Source organism: Nanorana parkeri, unplaced genomic scaffold, assembly GCF_000935625.1.
Source record: "Nanorana parkeri isolate BGI_ZX_2015 unplaced genomic scaffold, ASM93562v1 scaffold2514, whole genome shotgun sequence".
NCBI classification, from domain to species: domain Eukaryota; kingdom Metazoa; phylum Chordata; class Amphibia; order Anura; family Dicroglossidae; genus Nanorana; species Nanorana parkeri.
Genome location: NW_017308782.1, coordinates 20583 through 41574, shown reverse-complemented (window position 1 = coordinate 41574; position 20992 = coordinate 20583). Strand labels below are relative to the sequence as shown.

Sequence of the window (20992 nt, the reverse complement as noted above, 5' to 3'; positions counted from 1 at the left end):
CTTTGGAGGGGTTTCCTCTCACTTCCTGTTGTGGATATTGCATAGGAAATTAAGGGAATGGGACAGAGATGGCAGTAAAGCTAACAAGGGTTGTAACCCCCTCTTGCTTTATCCAAACATTAAAAAAGTGTTGGCTTCAGCTGAACTTTAAAGGAGAACTATGTAGTTCGAGCCGACGTGTAACAATGAAACTGTCACACGTCGGCTCAATGGATCAGTAAGTGAGCAAACACATACAGTCGCTCGCTCACTTCTTGATCATCTCCCTGCAGAGAGCTGCGACTGTCAGTCACGGCTCCCTGCAGGGATTCCCCCCCTCCCCTCTCCGATCCTCCAGCGTTGAGTGGAGGAATGGGCGGGGGAGGGGGCGGCTGCAGCTGGCTCTGCCTTTAGATAGGCAGAGCCCACTGTCACTTACCCAGCTGGGTGGATCTCAACAGTATTGTCGGAATCTGTCCCGGCTGCGGTGGTCTCAGTATACCACGAGCTATAGCTCGCGATATACTGAGCTTTAGGTTGCGGAAGGACGCTAGTATATGTCCTCCCGTAACCCTTAAAGGGACATTAAACCCTCAGATTTTTTAACATAAAACAATAGTGTAAATTAGCACCATGAGTGTATACTGAATTAAATGTTTATTTAAAAACAATATATTTTATAAATAATAAAATGTTACAAAACATCAGTTTTAAAAATTATAATGGTTAAAGATGTTAATTTCTAATGAAGAAATAGAATACTGTCTTAAAATGAATAGCCCAGAACATAAATTTGGTACAGAGCAGAATAGCCGAGCCGAGTGCCGCTCAACGTTTTCTATTTTGCTTGGTACCTCGGAGGTACAGAGTAGAATAACAGAGTCGGCTATTCACTCACTGCCGTTCGTCTCCTATGTGAATAGGAGCAAACGGCAGCGAGCGAGCTGCCAGAGCTCCGGCTCAGCCAATCCAGATGTTGGATCAGCTTAGTCGAAGACCTTCTGCACTTTAATACGTGAAAGGGTTGACGAGGGATACATTATGGAGAAATTTGCATATTTTGCAGATATGTACTGCATTTTTATTATTATTATTTTGCCCTGAAATATACTTTATGAGTGCTTATTGCAACTAGTCTTTGCATAGCAATTGCTATTTTTTAACCCATATGTTGGCCACAGCCGCCTAAATCCAGGTTATTGCAAATGTATAAAAACATTTAACAGGTCTGATAATTGAAGCTTTGAAGAAAAAGGAAATCCATTTCTTCTTTGATCTTATGTACTTACATTTATTAACATTGATACTTTTAGTCAAGATTAGTTCTTCTCACAATTCTTAATGCCAAGGACACATCTAACACATTTAATTAATGTGAGAATTTTCTAAACCTAAGTAATTTATATCAATAAAGATGAAACATGAAGATACTTCCTGATCAGCCAGCAGGAGATTGCCAAGAAAAATGTAAATCCTTTATCTGATGGGGCCCTCCTATGTAATAACCTGAAAGGGTCCTTGGTTATCTGAATGGATAGGGACAGATTTCTGTGAACTAAATAAGGTGTACCATGCAAAGTGTGCCATGGTGCCTCATTGACTGAAATATGAGTTGCCCCCCAAGCCCAGCCCTCCCTTTACTAGAGGATTATGTCTGCCAACATGCACATTTGTGATTACAAACTATAACAAGTAACATGCTTTTTAAAATGTCTACATACAATGAAATTAATGCATTAAATCGGAACTCCAAGTAGATATGGTAGATATCAATTACACACATTTATGCAGCTCTATATAATGATTATTAGAAATCCCATTATTTTCAATGGCCCCTGTTCACACCTGAGCAGCAAACCACCAGCAGCAAAATGCCAAATGCAGAAAAAAGTGCATGAGGTTTTTTTGGCAGTTTGCAGCTCGTTTTTCCCCATAGACTTCAATGGAAACACCAGGAATCCTGCGAGACAAGCTGTTTGCATTTTTTTTGCGCATTTTTACGTGCGTTTGTCCGTTGACCGCAATGTTTCTCAATCTGCCAGCTAAAATATGCACGAGTCTAACGCACTATTATGCACAAAAATGATGATGCCTAGGTGTGAATGGGGACTTAGAGGTCTATTCACTAAGCTGCCGTAGGCAGCCGAGTGAAAGTCTGACCTGAAGTGAAGTCCATGTCCTGCAGCACCAGTCCAGCGGTGGAGGAGGCCGGGGACCCAGCAGCAGATAAGAGGATCACACTGCTGCTAAAGGGACCCTGCAGAGCCCAGCATGAATTCTGCACCGCCCATCTGAGTCTCGGGTGGGCTGTGCAGGATCTGTGGTGGGCTCTGTGGGGTCTATGGTAGGCAGAGCCCACCATTTAGATTTAGTGTGTGTGTGGGGGGGGTGCACTAGTTTCGTCTTGCCTAGGGCAGCCCCAAACCAGAATACACCACTGGTTGCACATGTTAGTGCGTGCTTGTACCCACGTTCATCCATTGACCGCAATGTTTCTTGAGCTGCCGGTTAAAACTTGCGTCTTCATGTGCACGCCTTTTTACGCTCGTAAAAATGTGCCAAACACGCATAAACATGCAAAAAAACGCACATTGAACGAACGCAAAAAAACCCTGCTGCCTTGGTGTGAACGGGCCATTAATGCCCTTTACAGCAGCCTGCACATTGGGTGAGGGAAGAGCAGGTATAGTAAACCATTTGGGAGAGCTGCATGCGAATAGGCTGAAAAGGACAAAAGGTAACAGGAGGAGAAAGCAGAGTGTGCAAAAGGATTAGCTCATCAGTCTCCTCCTGCTCTCTCACTGTGCAATAAGCAGGGTGAGGGCTGGGTGCTGACAGCAGTGTATTGTAACAGAGAAAGTGATATCATCTGTCTGGCTGTACTGTGTGACAGGGCACTGTGAATTCCAGGGCTGGATGGACAAAAAAACAAATCCTTTGCTAGGAAAGACAACTCATGTATTTGTATTGCATCTGTGTATGTAGATGCTTGCCTTCATTTCAGCTTTTAAGTGTATTTCCACTTTTTCAGTTGAATTAAGCCAACAAGCAAAACAATATTTTATATTTGTTACATGTTCCTATTCACATAGCATAAGCTAAAACAAAAAAAACAAAAAAATGTTTCTTGCAGTTGAAATTGCTTTTACTTGGGTTAGAGTTTCTTGGCTTCTTAAGGATTAACATTTCTACTTGCTTCTCCTTCTCTATAATGTTAGGAGGGGGTGTGAGGGGTGATTGGTTAAATGGTTACATGCCTGGCTTCTGCATTCAAATGTTAATGAGAGAACACTATCCTCAAATTTCAAGTATTTAAGGAAAGGAAGAAATAAGGAAAGATCACTGTGAAGGTGCTGAGAAAAATTTGGAATCAGCCATCTTGTCTGCTGCAACAAAACATCTGAAAACATATTTTTTGTTATGCTGTGTGAATATACAGTATAGTGGAGTTTTTCCTCATATTGGACTACAACACTGGACATTCACTTTAAGCCAGCCATGTTCACATAGATATCTAAAAGGAAACCTTAAAAATACTATGGATTACCTTTAAACTGTACATTTACGAGGCCCCATGTTTTATTGTGCAGTCACCTTTTATATTAGGCACTGCAGTGAATTGGCACAGATAATGTAACAACCCGATAAGTGCATTGATAAAGAGTCCTTATCTTAGATTGTCTGATCAATACATTATTTAGTGTAATCAGCCCAGTGCTGCTACTGATTGAGCCTTCGCTCTGTGAAATCGTTTCTCTGACTCCTATGACTCATATAATAGTTCAGATTTAAACTTCAATCACCTCATCCGTTTTCCAGACATGTTCTGCTTTGCTAAGGATCACATTAGTGCTACCCCTATGCATCTTTATTAAAAATATTGTAATTGTTTATGCTGTTGTGTAATTACTGGGCACTGAATAATGTGCCGGGTGCTGTGCCCAATTGTACGAAATAATATGGACAAATACTGAACTACCAGTCAACATTATCTGACAAGTCCAAACAGTTATTTGGTAATATTCTTCTACAAGACGATTTACACTGTATTGTCAAAAGTATTGGGACGCCGGCCTTTACACACACATGAACTTTAATGGCATCCCAGTCTTAGTCCGTAGGGTTCAATATTGAGTTGGCCCGCCCTTTGCAGCTATAACAGCTTCAACTCTTCTGGGAAGGCGTCCACAAGGTTTAGGAGTGTGTCTATGGGAATGTTTGACCATTCTTCCAGAAGTGCATTTGTGAGGTCAGGTACTGATGTTGGATGAGGAGGCCGGGCTCGCAGACTCCGCTCTAATTCATCCCAAAGTTGTTCTATCCGGTTGAGGTCAGGACTCTGTGCTGGCCAGTCAAGTTCCTCCACCCCAAACCCGCTCATCCATGTCTTTATGGACCTTGCTTTGTGCACTGGTGCGCATTCATGTTGGAACAGGAAGGGGCCATCCCAAACTGTTCCCACAAAGTTGTCCAAAATGTCTTGGTGTGCTGATGCCTTAAGAGTTCCCTTCACTGAAACTAAGGGGCCAAGCCCAACACCTGAGAAACAACCCCACACCATAATCCCCCCTCCACCAAACTTTACACTTGGCACAATGCAGTCAGGCAAGTACCGTTCTCCTGGCAACCGCCAAACCCAGACACGTCCATCAGATTGCCAGACAGAGACGCATGAGTCGTTGTCAGAGTACCGTGCACAGGTGTCCCCACACTGCATACAGGTACCCACGCAGGCAGACCAAATTAGTGTGACCACACTGGATGAGGTTATGCACACGCTTTATTGTTACACAGCAAACAGGAAACTATAAACCCCACCAAGACCCACAAGCTAGCACAAGCCGTGAAATGACAAAAACTCAAATAAAACAAAACACACCTACAGCCAGAAGGAACAGCAAACGGGAACAGGGTTATGAACTGCAAGGCAGGTGTCAGGGTTCAGGACTGCAAGGCAGGTATCAGGGTAAGGCTACAGGATACTGGGGCTCAGGATACAGGAACTGGTAACAAGGAAGGGCGACATGACTGCAGACAGGTATCAGGCTTACAGGTTACAGGGCTCAGGACACGGGACTCAGTCAGGGTCCAAGATTCAGGAACTGACAAGGAAGGGTTCAGGATTGCATGCGGGTAACAGGTTCAGGTAATGGGTCTCAGTCAGGGGAAGGCAACAAGGTTCTGGGTACACAGGAACTGATCAGATACTGAGACGACGTCCTGACTGCTGGGAGGGCCTAAATACCCTCCCAGGAAGCACCAGGTGATGGGGTGATCCCTGGCAGCTGGGAGACACCCGCAGGTGAGCACTGGAGCCGCAGGTTCCAGCACCACCCAGTTGTGGGCTGATACCTGACAGTTCCTGGCTGCCTGGAGACATCTGCAGGTGAGCGCAGGAACTGCAGGTACCAGCCCCAGCGCCCCCTGGAGGCGCTCTGGATCCTGACAGTCGTCACTCCAGAGAACACGTCTCCACTTCTCTAGAGTCCAGTGTGCTTTACACCACTGCATCCAACGCTTTGCATTCCACTTGGTGATGTAAGGCTTGGATGCAGCTGCTTGGCCATGGAAACCGATTTCATGAAGCTCTCCACGCACTATGTTGTGCCAATCTGAAGGCCACACAAAGTCTGGAGGTCTGTAGCTATTGACTCTGCAGACAGTTGGCGACTTCTGCGCACTTCAGCATGCGCTGACCCCGCTCTGTCATTTTACGTGGCCTACCACTTCGTGGCTGAGTTGCTGTTGTTGTTGTTTTGTTATAATACCAGTAACAGGTGACCGTGGAATATTTAGTAGCAAGGAAATTTCACGGATGGACTTATTGCACAGGTGGCAACCTATCACGGTACCACGCTTGTAGTCACTGAGCTCCTGAGAGCGACCCATTCTTTCACAAATGTTTGTAGAAGCGTCTGCATGCCTAGGTGCTTGATTTTATACACCTGTGGCCACGGAGGTGATTGGAACACCTGAATCCAATGATTTGGGTGTCCCAATACTTTTGGCAATATAGTGTATTTAGTATGACTTCAGCTATTGTTCTAAAATATACTGTAAAGCCTTAAAAGCAACCATGGTAAATGGGTAAATAATTCAGAAATCTGGTAAAGCTAAAGATGAAGCCAATGAAAGAGCTGTGTGTGCTTTAGATTAAACCCCTGTGCTTCCTAAACCTAGCAGCTAGAGCCTCGTCTGTGGAGTGAGCACAACACTCTCACCCTAGTGGAAATACCGGGCACTAGAGGGAGCGAGCCTGCTATTACTGTATCCTGATGTCTGCGCTAAGTACAAGCTACTAGCTTTAACTGTCAGCCGCAAGGCTGATTTTCTTGGCTTCTTAAGGGTTAACATTTCTACTTGCTTCTCCTTCTCTGTAATGTTAGGAGGGGCTGTGAGGGGTAAAATGATTATATTCATGGCTTCTCCATTGCACTGTAAATTAATAAGAGAAACACAATCCTCAGATTTAAGTCTTAAATCTTTCTATACACTAGTTGCATTTAAAAGTATGCATTTAATAGAAAACCTGATAATCAAACGGTACAAACGGCCTTTTGCCTATAAGATGGCATTCACACAGTGTTATTGGTCTTTTAGGAGCATTTTAACACCTTGAGGTACTTCATGACCTACTGGGAATAAATGATAATATATATATATATTCCTTACCTTTAGATTTTCTTTCCTGAAAGGTCCGTCCCCAGTGCTGTGCTGTATCTGTATAGAGGTTTTCTAGTTCTTCCTGCCATGTTACTGGATTTAAGTGTTTGACCACCTCTTCAACAGTGTCAAACATGGAAATAGCTTGGTCCATAGCCTCTGCTAGGACAGTGGAATTAGTTGCTGATGGAGAGTAATAGTACATATCCTATCAAATAAAGAAAAAGTCAATTATTTTATGTAAAACCATGAAGAAATGTTTGTAAAAAACTGAAATATCTAGGGTGCAAAGCTACAAATTAAACAAATGGAACTAGGGTCCAGTAACCACTCCAGGAGCCGAGGCTTTCCTTCATCATTCCTGAACTTGTAGGTGCTTCAATGTTTGTAGAGAATGTTATTATTATTATTATTATACAGGATTTATATAGCGCCAACAATTTGTGCAGCGCTTTACAAAATGGAGGAGACAGTACAGTTACAATACAATTTACAATACAATACAGTTTCAGTACAATAGGGTTCATTGGGCTCATGAGAGCTTACAATCTAGTAGGAGGGGCAAGTGATACAAAAGGTAATAATTGTTTAGATTGAGTTATTGGAGGGAGTAAAAGGCAGTGGCCAGATTATTATGACCACCCCATCAGTACTTCATTGGGCCACGAGATAACTCCACGACATGACTTCGTTGGGCCTCCTCATGACTCCACGAGATGTTGAAAGGTGATGCGAGGAATCTGATACTGCACTGTTGCCCTTCTGTTGTCTTGTACCAGTCTTGCCACTCTCCGTTCTGCCCTAACATTGACTGGTCGCTGACGGCCACAATTCGCACGTTCAGACCCAGATTTTCGGCTGACAGTCCAGTCTTTAAACACTTTAACAATGAGCCCCTCTTGAACATATAACAAATTCTGCTGTTTTGCTGATACTTGCTCCATGGCTCGCACCAACAATCAGCCCACGTTCAAAGGCTGTTAAATCGCATTGTTTACCCGTATCTTCAGAAAAAAATCACTTCTACTGTCGTGGTAAACAACCTGCTTCCCTATTTATAATGGTCTGGCCCTCTAGCAACTTCAGCGCAAAATTATAGCTAATTACAGCTAATTTGCCTACAAACGTCAGGTGGTCATAATAAACTGGCCACTCAGTGAATATTGACATGAGATAGACTTCCCTGAAGACATGGGTTTTGGCAATCACCACCTATGACACAGCCATGACCAGCTGCCAGAGGGAGCCTGTACCCCCATATTATTATAGGAACGATGACTACTTCTGCTTGTTTTCCATTTTTTCCGTTTAATGCAAAAGAAAATAATAACTGGGGGTGTTAGTTTGACTACAGGTACACTTTAACAATTTTCATTTTTTAACTTCCAACTTGTCTTGCCAGCTTCATAGGCAAATGTAATTTCATCCCAATCTAGTAATTGGTTGCAAAAGAAAACAAGAGTATATGCATGGCCAGCCTGGTTAGTTAAAAATATAACCTGAGCCAATTCTTCATTTGAGGCTTATTCATACCTTGACCCATGTGTTAACATGCATCCCATGGATATCTGTACACATGCATTTTTATGAAAGTCTTACCGTATATTCAGCAGATAAAATAACTGAAGGGTTTACACAGTTCATGGAAAAATATAAGATGTGCATTTGACAAATGTCATAACAAGACATAAACTTATTTCTGATCATGAGGTATCGGTTTACAATAAAGGCATGAAGTATAGTGAAAACAATCGTCTGTGGATCTTGTTATTTCTAGGTTGTAGGTTGGAGGGTAGGCACCGACAAACATTTAAAGTATGTTGCTCTGCATAATTGCAAAAATTGCATTGAGTTGATTGACACCATGCAGGTCAATGCACCAAAAATGAAGCATGCAAGACTTTTCTCTAGCACGGGTGAAAAGCAGCGCATCAATGTCATGGTCAAATGGGTTGTAGCAAGCTACAAGATGACTCATCCAGTGTGGATGAACCAATAAAACCAATTGCCAGTCAAAAAAACCCACGATGATACGTATTCAATTAGAAAAAAATAATACGCAAGCAGGGGGAAGCCTGCTGGCCAATCAGAAAAGAGAGATAAGAAGGTTTTGCTGTCTGGGAAGGGCAACCGATTTAAAAGCCGGACTAAAGAGGATTACAAATCCTTTTAGCAGTTACAGCAACACATATATATATATATATATATATACCTGCCAACTGTCCATCATTTGGAGGGACTGCCCCGCTTTTGTCAATAAAATACAGATTGATAATGCGGGCCCTGGTGTGTTGGTGACCCTGTTACATCTATTGTTTTTGTCAGGGATGCACCGATACCGATACTAGTATCAGTATCGGTGCCCATACCGTATTTGGGCGAATACTCATACTCACCCAAATGCTCTGATACCTTCCCCGATACTGAAACTTCCGATCAGAGGAAGATTTTCTCTGACTGGCAGTGCTGTAGGAAAACATGAAGCCAGGTTCCCGGGCAATCAGGAAGCCGGGTGGCGAGTATTGACCCGCCTCCCAGCTTCTTGATTGGATGAACACCTGGCTCGATGCTGATTGGCTGTGAAGCCGACTTTCCAGCCAATCAGCATCGAGCCTGCTCTACCGGCCAATCAGGAAAACGGGAGGCGTGCCATTACCTGCCGCCCTGCTTCCTGACTGGCCAGGAAGCCGCCTCGATGCTGATTGGCTTTGAAGCTGGTTTCCTGGCCAATGACAATTGAGCCGGCCAAACAGCATGGAGCCGGCATTCCTGGGGAATCAGGAAGCCGGGCGTCATGTCATTACCCGCAGCCCGGCTTCCTGATTGCCGGAAAGCCAGCTCCATACCAGCAGAAGCACCGAATAACGGCAAGTCACGAAGGCAAAATATTGCTACTCGTACTCGATACCGAAAAATTGGTACTGGTGTATCCCTAGTTTTTGTGGACCCATCCACTGGCAGTTGCAAGAAGAGATCGATCTTGAGTGCAATGGGATATCTTTATCAGTTTTAAATCACGTCATCCATAGAATCACAATTTCATTTTTCAAAAGCTTTTTTTGACCACTGCCACAGGGGACAAATGACGAAATAAATGACATAAAAAGCAGATGAGTCCAGCATAATATTAATGGCAATGGTGGTGGTTAATGGTGGCAAATCGTGCCATCAGATCTTTTTATAATTAAAGCTTGAGTGCTGTTTACTTCCTCCAAAGCATCTACTTTGTACTTTTCCAGGAGGTAATATTCCATGTGGTAAATTCTTTATGAGATATAAATCAAAATGTGCAATTAAAAAATAGGTTGATAGATCGGAGCAAAACGTCTGAGATTAACTCATAAAAGACAGCCGCAGGCTATTTCACATGACAGCATGGAGGACAGCTGCGAGCCAGCCAATACATCTGTTTATGCGCTCTCTGCCAAACGAGCTAATGTACATGACAGAAATAGTCTGGCAGCTTGACATCAACCTCTGTTTGGGATTGTTTTGTAAATTGTGTGGTTCCTCCATCTGAAGCTTCCAGCAGAGGAACACAAATCTCATTTCAGGGCTGTATGAAGATGTCCAAGCAATAGGGCTGATTTCTCAAAACTCAAGGAAAGATAAGAACCCTATAGAACCCATCAAATATCTGATTGCCTGCAATGGAGGACACTCCATTATTCCTCCTAGCAGGTATAAAGCAGATACCTGCAGCCGCCTTAAAGGGTATGTATGGCCAAAAATAAATGTATTTCTACTATGAATTTCTATACGTTCTATCCCACTCCAAAAAACCATATCCATTTAGAAGTTTGTAAACTTACTGAAGATGCCCATAGGATGTACTTCCTCAATGCACTGACACAATTTCACTCAGGCCTTTAAATAAACACTTCCTTGTGTCACCACTCTCACAGAGCCTGCCTTCTGAACTACAACTCAATGTCTAAACAATGTAACATTATCATTACTTGCTGAATGCAATGCATGATGGGATATGTAGTCTTAAAGGAGAACTATGAGGTGCTTTTCACTCACCTCATAGTTCTAGCCGACCTGTGACAATGAGACTGTCACAGGTCGGTTTAGTAGATCGGGAGGGGAGCGAACACATACCGGCGTTCGCTCACCTCTCGATCCTGTCAGGGCTCTCTGCCGTGACAGGGGAGGGGCTTGATTCCCCCCTCCGATCCGCCAGCGCTGACTGGCGGAACGGACGGGGGAGGGGACGGGTACAGCTGGCTCTGCCTCTAGATAGGCAGAGCCAGCTGTCAGTCACGCAGCTGGGCGGATCCAGACATAATTGTCGGGATCCGCTTCAGCTGCGGCGCCTCAGTATACTACGAGCTACAGCTTGCGGTATACTGAGCCTAGGGTGAGGGGAAGATGCTAGTTTGTGTCCTCCCGTTACCCTAAGGAGAACTATGGGGAAAAGCCTTAACCCCATAGTTCTCCTTTAAGAAATGAAGATTGCATCACATCAAGCAGCAGGGAAAGAGATGCAAAGCACACTGGGAATCCAGGAAGTTGTGGGCAGATGGAAGGCGGCACTCACTACATAAAAGGGATTTTTTCAAGTAAGCTTTGATTGCGTTATCAAAAACATCTCCAGTATGTATTCCTATTACAATGCTGCTGTTATAACAGGAAAGTATATGCGGGGACTTTACAACTCCTTTAATTGTTTCCTGCACGTAGATTGCCGGATGTTCTGAGAAGGCAAAGTTTGGACATCCAGGAAGTGTCAGAGCTTTCCTGTGCTCTCCTGCCCAGCTTCTGTTGACTGGCCACAATGATGAGCTGTGTAATCGGCAAATCAACTAGCGTTGTAGCCCTGCTGGGATCACTGCTCCATTTCCACTAGTGACATCACCTATATAATATTCGTATCTTTAAAGAACAACTCCAAGCAAATGACAAATTAACCCTTGCAGCTGGGCTACTCCCGCACTGCAAGGGTTAAGTGCCTGTTTTGTTCTAGGGTTTAAAATAAAAGACAAGTACTAGCCATATCCCCTGAGCTGGCTGGCGGCTAGACCAGTCTAGCAGCCAGGCAGGTCCGAGGATGAGCATATCTTTTTTTATTTTAGATACTAGACTAAAATAAGCACTTAACCCTTCCAGTGCTGGGGTAGCCCAAAATAAGTCATTTAAAGTAAAAACTGTTTCAGCTAAACAGAATTTTATATTTTCTGTATTATATCCATACAGAATGTCTGCTATGCTAAAATTAGTATCTATAGCAATATTAGAACCACATTATCGCAAACTGCTTTAAGTGACACTAAACTCAGGAGTTAAATCTTAAAAATGCATTTTAGTACCCTAACTATTAACAAAAATGTATCTTATTTGTGTATTACTCGGCTGTAGATCCTCAAATCATCTCTGAATTGGTGCTGACACTGTCCTTCCTTCTGGAGGGGGGCTACTTGTGTTCCCCATGGTCCCTGTGTGTGTTGTAAAGTAGTCACAATTCCAAGCTCTCTCAATCGCAATACAATTTAGTAAACTAAATGTGAGATTGTAGTCCATCACCGGAGCGAGCATGGAGTGGTGACTACTTTACAACCCACACAGGGACCATGGGGAACAGAAGTAGCCACCCTCCAGAATGAAGGACAGTGTGAGCACCAATTCAGAGATGATTTGAGGACCTACAGCCAATGATACACAAATAAGATACATTTATGTTAAAAATTAAAGTACTTGAATGCATTTTTAAGATTTAACTCCTGAGTTTAGTGTCACTTTAAGCAGTTTGCGATAACGTGGTTCTATTTATTAAATATTGCTATAGATACAAATTTTACCATACAAGACATACTGAATGGATATAATACAGACAATTACCCGGTATAAGCAGAAAATGATAAAATTCTGTTTAGCCGAAACAGTTTTTACTTTAAATGGCTTATTTGCTGGAAACCATCCCTCCAAACTGCCTGCTATACAAGTTCAAATGCAAGCATTGCTACATAAACACAGAACTATGCAATGACATCAGCAATGGAACTTATCAGTACCCAGTTACCACCAAATCCATCTACATTAAACTGAAGTAATGCAGATTTTCACTAATTATGGGATAGTATTTTAGGAATCATTAATTTCAGTTTAACTTTGTAAACCCAGATGAGTAATAAATTGAGATCAATTAGCATTTGGATTGGCTCCTACATAATGGAAAGTGAGACCATTTGTCTGTTTAATAGATGCTAAGTAATATGAATGGTATATGCAGTGATAACTTATACAGTGGTTAAACACGATACATGTATTATAGCTGCAACATTTGTGTGGGTAAGCCTATCTTTTGAACATTAATCTTTTAATTCACATTGACTTCTTTTACTGTTCAACCCACAGAGTGTATAGTGACCTCATTTTCTGGCCATGAAACAAGTTGAAAATGCATGATTCGCTTCTTTTGCAGCCTGCCTACTTACTACTAAAGTGTATTTAAATCCAAAATCAAATACTTTATAGATTGCAGCTTACCAATCCTTAGATGTAGTGCCTGTATTAGTTTTGTTTTTTTATTACTTTTCCTTTTATTTTTACCTGTTGATCCTCCCAGTAACTTTCTGCCCCTAGGTGGCTACATTTAGGCGTCATTCACACAGCATAGAGTGGAGCTGTGTCGGGCCGTTCCCGTGAAGGACATGTGCTGCGTGTGATTGTACGCAGCAGCCTGTTCTTCCCCTATGGCAGGACGCGACCGTAAGCTGTCGTACGCTCACCCGAGCTGCACATCCGTGTGGGTGCAGGTGACCGTGCTCGGACGCACACAGGATCCATCCTGTCTGGGTCCAAGTACGGGTGAAAGGTGCAAGAGATGGGCGCTGTTGGTCGGGGGTTCCTTCCATGGTGGATGCTGGATTTGTATTGATTAAAGTATACAAGTGGTGAACTGTGGTGTGAAGCTTCATTTTGTACTACATTGTTGTTTTGGAGTGTGGTCGGCTCCAGGTTGGCACTCGCATACACTGGGAGGGTGGCGATCACTGTTGGATGGAGCGGTGAAGCTCTTTGTGGTTTGCATAGGTATTGAGCTGCGTTTTGTTTTTTGGTGACACTATTATATGGCAATGCTCAGTTGTGTCAGTTAGAGTATAAACCAATACAATCTACTTTAATAAGGTTGAAAAAAACCCAATATCTACCAAGTCCATCCCTTAGTTCCTACAGTTTTGGTACAGAAGAAAACACAGCTAAATCCCCTGGCCTACTGTTATAAATTTCAGTGTTAAAGCATTCTACCGGTTAAACACTATGGCTGTTAAGTACCGATTCCTAAACTGACAATCCTTATTTCCAAGGGGTTTATTCACTCAGCTGCCGAAGGCAGCCGAATGAATAACCAAGCCGAAGTGAAGTGATCTGAACTCTATTTGGCTATTCACTTCAGCCTTGTACAGCTGATTTCAGCCGTACAGCCGCTGAGCCGAAGTGCAAAAGGAGTTTGACTCAGTCCATCCAACATCTGGATTGGCTGAGCCGAAGCTCCAGGAGCTCACTCGCTGCCGTTGGCCCCTATTCTCATAGAGACCGAATGGCAGTGAGTGAATAGTCGAATCCTGCTGAGCTGCATTTGGCTCGGCTAATCTGCTCGCTACCTCCGAGGTAGCAAGCAGAATAGAAAACATTTTTTATAAATTAGAAAAAAAAGTTTAAAAAGTATTTACATTTTTTTTTGAGAAATACGAAAATTAAAAAAGTTAAGAAAATAATAAAAATATTTTAAAGAAGAAAAAAAGAAAAAAAAAAACCCAGGCACGCCGACCGGACCCCACGTGACGAACTCCCGCCGCATAATGTCAAATCTGACAGATGCCGGCAAAATATAAACAATTGGGCAGAGCTAGCGGTGACATCATTGCTATCTCTACCCAACTGTTTCCTATTGGCCAGTATCTGCCAGAGTTTTTTAGCAGGTCCCGGGCAATAAATAACAACTGGACGGAGCCGGTCGTGACGTTCGCCCAGTTGTTATTGTTTAATGACAGGTCAGAGTCCCCAGGTCATTTGGGGATGCTGATTTGTCATTACAACTGGGCGGAGCGAGCTGTGGGATCACGGCTGGCTCCGCCCAGCTGTCATTTACGTGGAGCAAAACAATAATGATGAGCAAAGACCCAAACCAGTCTCTGCCTTTGAGAAGGCTCAGGCAGGAGATCTCTGTCATGGCTACATAAGGCCTACAGTCATACAAATGTTCTCATATCCAAAGTAAATGTCATAATTGGGTGGACTGTAGGCTTCTCTTGACTACAATAATCTTGGAAGCAAAGCAAGGTGTCCCTTGGCTCCATAGACAGATATCTTTATTTATCAAGGTCTATACAGACCTTGCTAGACATGTAACAGAGGTTACTTAGCTTATATAATTTAATTACAGCACAAATATTAAGTATGTTTTTTTAAGGAAACATAAAACACAACTTTATATATACACCTTTAAAAATCAGGAAACTTCTCAGAACATGAAAACTATTCTGAATGGTGAAATTAGGCCTTTGGTGGGTGCGTCTCTACTCCATAAACCGAGGGAAGGGACGTACTTAGATAAGCGTATAGAAGGTAGAAAGGTCAGACTGTGTGTGACAGAAGCATTGTCTTTTACTGTACAGATTCAGCATGTTATCAGGAGTTAACCTGTTTCAACAGTGAAAGGGTTCCTAAAAGATCCGAACAGGTATTCTAAAGGAGGAGACTAACTGACCACAGGTGGGTCTTCAGGTGGCCAGAAATGGGTAGGTTTCCGGTCAGTGTTCCTATTAGCTGTGATAGCTGCATGAGTGCGGATAAGTAGAAATTGTGTGTCCAAGCCTGTCTGGTCTAAACAAAAGGAGCCACAAAGCCAGACAGGCATTTCAGAATAAGAGTTGAAGATTGTGTAGTTAGTCCCTGTCTGTGCAGACCGGTTTGACTGAGCTAAGCAAGCTGCAATCTGTGGGTGAGCAGACTAGAGGTCCAGTCTATGGACTGATGGAACCTCTTCAGCAGAATGGCTGAGATTGAGGAAGCTCTCTTTTGAGGAGGAACTAGACAAAGCTGTGCAGCAAATAGCCAGAAGGCTGAAAAGACATTTGTGTCCACTGTAATGCTAAACAATCCCTGCAAAGGAAAAGAACTGTTATTTCTACAATTAAATTAATGAAATACTCTGCTTAGAAAATTTCCATTAAAAGCTGAATCTGAAATGGTGCAACAACAGAATACTGATATCTACTAGTAGCCCAAAGAGCAGACAGAATGAACTGGAATGACATTTGCAGAATTGCACTTTGCAGTGTTTTATCACATCACGGATAAATGGAATAGTACTTACATTGTCTGTTCTTTTGGCAGGTAAAACCGTATTTCTATATGTGCTTCAAATGTGCAATGAGCTCTTTTTTTCTGGAGGTGCCCTTTAACACTATGTGCCTCTAACACTTGCTGTACTTGTATCTTTGCTATCCCCCATTTCAGGATTATTACATGCTTTCAGGCCTGTCAGATGTGGTCTGCTGCCTCCCTTCAAGGAAGACTATTTTGTTTTCAGAGGGTGATGGTACGCTATCAGCGCTGACTATTATATGCATATGATGCTTTCAGGCCTGCAAGCTTTGTCCTTTAGCAGGTCTCCAATCAGGGATTAATTCACTTATTTATCAACACTCTTTTAAGTTATGTTAAATGGAAGTGGCATGTCCATGTATGACCTGGCCATCAATCTTTCTAATAAAAATGTATCTTTCTGCAAATGTGGATGCTACTCATCTCAGTCAAATCAGCTTTCTCCTGAGCAGGCTTGTCCAGGGAGCATCAGTCATGTAGAATTGCAGAGTGGCCTACATATATACAAACATTCCCTGATGCAACCATAAATGGTCAGAATAGATGTTTGTCCTCTAATATCTGCAAGCACCTTTATCTCAAAGCAAACCTTCTCTTTGTCCATCTATGATGACATTTAAACAAGAACTCTCTTTTATAATGTGACAGTAAACCGCTTTATGAACACTTTTGCATTAGGGTACACTTACCTTAAAAGTGTGCCCTTCTCCAGTGCTGCTGAATTGGTCTTCAGTCCCCTGCTGCCGCCATCTCTGCCGCCGACACATGCAGGTTCCCAGGCATCCTCTTTGGCAATTGGGTGGCCATTGATGATGTCGCTCCTGCGTATGCACACAGGAGTTACATCCTCCCCGACACCTGACCCATTCACAGCATCTTAGACCCCATTCACATTGAGCTACATCAAGCGCTGATTTGAGCTGAGCGACTTTGAGAGGCATTGAGCTACATTATGCTACAGTGCACATATTGTCGTGCTACGTAGCACTACTTTTGGCATGGACTTCGTAGCTGCTACATTGGGCTGTATCCAATTAAAAGCGGCCTTGATATGACATAATTCCTCTTCTTGTTTCCTGCTTATGTTCCTTCTTATATTTCTGTGAAAAAAGTGACACTTCTGTAGCGCGACAATGTCGCGCGACATTGAGCTACACCATTGAAGTCTATTGGGCCAAATCGCACGAAATCCGCCAAAAAATAGGTCATGTTCAAGCGACAAGCTACAGGCGACATTGAGCTGTGAGATGTGAATAGCTCCATTGAAATGCATTGGACAAGCTACATTGAGCTAATGTTTAAGTGATTTTGGAGCTGAAATCGCGCTACAAATTGCTCAGTGTGAATGCTGTGAATGGGCTAAGTATGCATGCACCCTACAGTGTACACAGAAAATAAATTGCTAAGGAATAGAGGAAGAATTTGTATGGCAGAAGAGACTTTGAATGTCTCTAATGCCTAAAATCCTTACCTCCCAGCATTTTTTTCATTATGTCACCTTACTTTCAAACAAATTATAAATAGGTTTTTGCAAATGAAGGATTACACATTTACATATTAAAGTGAATATATGCTTTACAGTTGCAGTGCAAAACAACAGGTTCACTTTAAAGCAGACCTCCACAAATGCAATACATAGATTTTCTCTGCTGGACGTGGAAGTGAAGTCCTCCATTCCCAGTAGCATATATTTCCGTTTCCTTTGTTATGCATGCACCCTACAGTGTACACAGAAAATAAATTGCTAAGGAATAGAGGAAGAATTTGTATGGCAGAAGAGACTTTGAATGTCTCTAATGCCTAAAATCCTTACCTCCCAGCATTTTTTTCATTATGTCACCTTACTTTCAAACAAATTATAAATAGGTTTTTGCAAATGAAGGATTACACATTTACATATTAAAGTGAATATATGCTTTACAGTTGCAGTGCAAAACAACAGGTTCACTTTAAAGCAGACCTCCACAAATGCAATACATAGATTTTCTCTGCTGGAAGTGGAAGTGAAGTCCTCCATTCCCAGTAGCATATATTTACGTTTCCTTTCTCCCCTGCCACTTCATTCTGCCACTGGGATTGAAAGCAAAACTCCCATTACCAGCTACATATACAGTACACACCTTTTCTTTTGGTAGAGGTCTACATTGAAGTGGACCCATTGATGTGCTCTGCATGGGCAAAGCACCAAGTCACTTTGAATCGACCCGGTCAGGGGTCAGAAATTATTACAACTTCTGTTACCTGTAAAAGAAGGCAGTAAATACTTTCCTTTCTCCTTGTCCAAGCCATCGAACAGCGCTCAGATCAAGAACTGCCTTTAAGTCCTCTAGAATCCCAACACTTCTAGGGAGTTAGTGACATGCAGTCAGAGGAAGGAACCTGTGAAAGCTGCAGAGAACCCAGGAGAACGACACATCTAGAAAAGTTGGCTCCCGGCGGATTTCAGGGGCCAGGTCCAGTGATCAGAGAGTTGTTCAATGGCACAGCACGGGAAAAGAGGAGTATTTACTGTCTCCATTTACAGGTAACCGGATTTATAAAAATAATTTCTTGCAGGGGGTCCCATCAATACATGTTTGTTAGTAATTCTTCTATTACAGAAATCAATTTACAATTTGCATTTCCTGAGCTTCAAAAGCCTGACATATTGCTTTAAACCGCACCGTTCTTGTTTTAATTTCATCATGTTAATCCCATAAGGTATTCCTTCCCTGTAATACCTGTCAAATTTAAGTTTCAGATGCGGCAAAAAAAACCAAAACGTGCAGATCAGAGTATTTGTGGCAGTACAGATAATAACTAGGAACATGCTGTTTATTTAATAGCATACGTATTTATTTTATTCTGCGCAGTGACACACAGTATTACTTACTGAGACAGGGCTTGTGACAGATTCCCAGTTTGTCTCCGATGCTGCAGGCGGAAAATCATTCTGAAAGGAAAGGAAAAAGCTAGCATAAGAATTTAAACAAAGGCTGTGGCCAGGGATAAGATCTTTACTGTTAGATTTGAATAGCCTTTCAGGCATCCAGACTAGGCTGCTATAATAGAGCGTGAAAATACAGGATTACTTCATTCTGCAGGGCTGCTACTTGCAAAGATGGAAATTCTACTGAGAGCTGCAAGATAAATTAACATTATCTTATGCATTCTGATTTGTTACAGTTTCTAACTTGCTTATTATTTTAAAGCCGAATTCATATCCGATACTAAAAAAAAAGAAAGTGTTAAGCCAGTTATATAAAATAATACAATAATTAAATTAATTTTTTGATGTCGCTTAAGTTTAAAAACCTGATTTCTGTCTTTATTTAAGCTTCTTCTAACAGCTGGCTGAGGGAGGATCAGCTATTAGGTGAATCAGGTCTCTATGAGACCATTAGCTCTGCATTTTCTATTTACTTGACTTTTTTAGTCCAGTAAATATGGAATATTGCGTGTTAATACTTTGCATTTTTGTCAGCAGTTGGAGCTTTCAGCAATTTTTCAAATGCTTTCCAGGTTTTTCTAACACAGATGGTATTAAAGGCTAAGTTTACCTTTTGGACCATATTCTGGGTGAAACGTAAGGGGAACAGTCAGTTCTAGCTACTGTCCTGTCCATTGCAAACTGCTCCCTCAGTGAAGCAAACCAATTCACTCATCCCTATTATCTACCGTCAATTCCATTTACTGACATATCATCTACCATTGGTGTCTAATGCTTTCTCACTCCAATATAAGCTCATTTGGGTAAAGCCCTCTTCATCTGCTGTACATATTTGTTTTGAGTTTTTTTCATTTCTATATCTTAAAATGACACTAAACTCAGGAGTTAAATCTTAAAAATGCATTTTTGTACCCTAACTATTAACAATAATGTATCTTATTTGTGTATCACTCGGTTGTAGAGCCTCAAATCATCTCTGAATTGGTGCTGACACTGTCCTTCCTTCTGGAGGGTGGCAAAATAGCATCGTGATTTATCATCTGCACTCCATTCAGCAATTAGGCCTTGGTTGAAAGTCGTGGTGCTTGTAGTGATGACACGGATGGTGCCCTGTTTTCCAGGATCATGAAAGACGAAAATAACCAGCACTCAAAAGCATGGAATTTCTTTGCTTATTTATTAAAGTAACATGTCACAAGCGTCATTCAGCCAACATTTCGGGGCCACGCAGGGTCCCTTCTTCAGTGTGACATAGTGCTCGCTCCCATGATGGACTACAGGTTTTCATGTTTCATTTACTAATTGTATTGAGATTGTAGTCCATCATGGGGGTGGGCTTGAAGCGGTGACTACTTTACAACACACACAGGAACCATAGAGAACAAAAGTAGCCCCCCTCCAGAAGGAAGGACAGTGTCAGCACCAATTCCGAGATGATTTGAGGATCTACAGCTGAGTGATACACAAATAAGATACATTTTTGTTAATAGTTAAGGTACTTGAATGCATTTTTAAGATTTAAGTCCTGAGTTTAGTATCAATTTATCTATTTGAAGCACTGTGAAATATGTTGGTGCTTTATAAATAAACATATTAATAATCAAAGCTGAACCCTGGGCACAAAAATTATTAAAATATACAGATATAAATCCAATTTGTGTGCACCAAATGCCTTTGAAAACCCCAATAAAACCTTATAAAAGTAGCCGTAATATTATCACTAAGCTGTGCATAGCCTGTGCAGAAAGCAGAGCGGTGGGAGGGGCCTAGCAGGACTACCCACTACAGGTTGCCTGCACAAAACTACAGGAGGGGGCAGAGGCAAGACCAATCCCCCTGCACAAGTTGAGTGAGCACCAGTGTCTGGTCTTTAATACAGGAAGCTCCTGCACCAAGGCAAAGTTACTGACGAGATCTGAAAGAAATACACAAAGCACCACAAGATTGAAGTAAGAATACATAGGACTCCTGTAGTTAGATAGTATTTGTTTATCCTGAAGGTTAGCATTGAACAACAGCCTAGAAGGAGCATGCAGGGACGATGCAACAAGCTTACAAAGGCCTACAGACATTTGATGGTGGTAGTAC

At 42.2% G+C, this 20992-nt stretch overlaps 1 protein-coding gene across 1 annotated transcript in view; it reads right to left on the bottom strand.

Annotated features, from left to right (window-relative positions):
- Positions 1-18911, bottom strand: part of LOC108801825 (platelet-derived growth factor D-like) — a 33804-nt gene extending 14893 nt beyond the window's left edge. The window contains exons 1-2 of the mRNA XM_018573744.1: positions 18848-18911; positions 6652-6850 (exon numbers count right to left, since the gene is read on the bottom strand). Of these exons, the coding sequence (XP_018429246.1) occupies positions 6652-6847 (196 nt within the window). The 5' untranslated portion in view covers positions 6848-6850; positions 18848-18911. The remainder of the gene's footprint in view (positions 1-6651; positions 6851-18847) is intronic.
- Positions 18912-20992: the final 2081 nt, after the last annotated feature.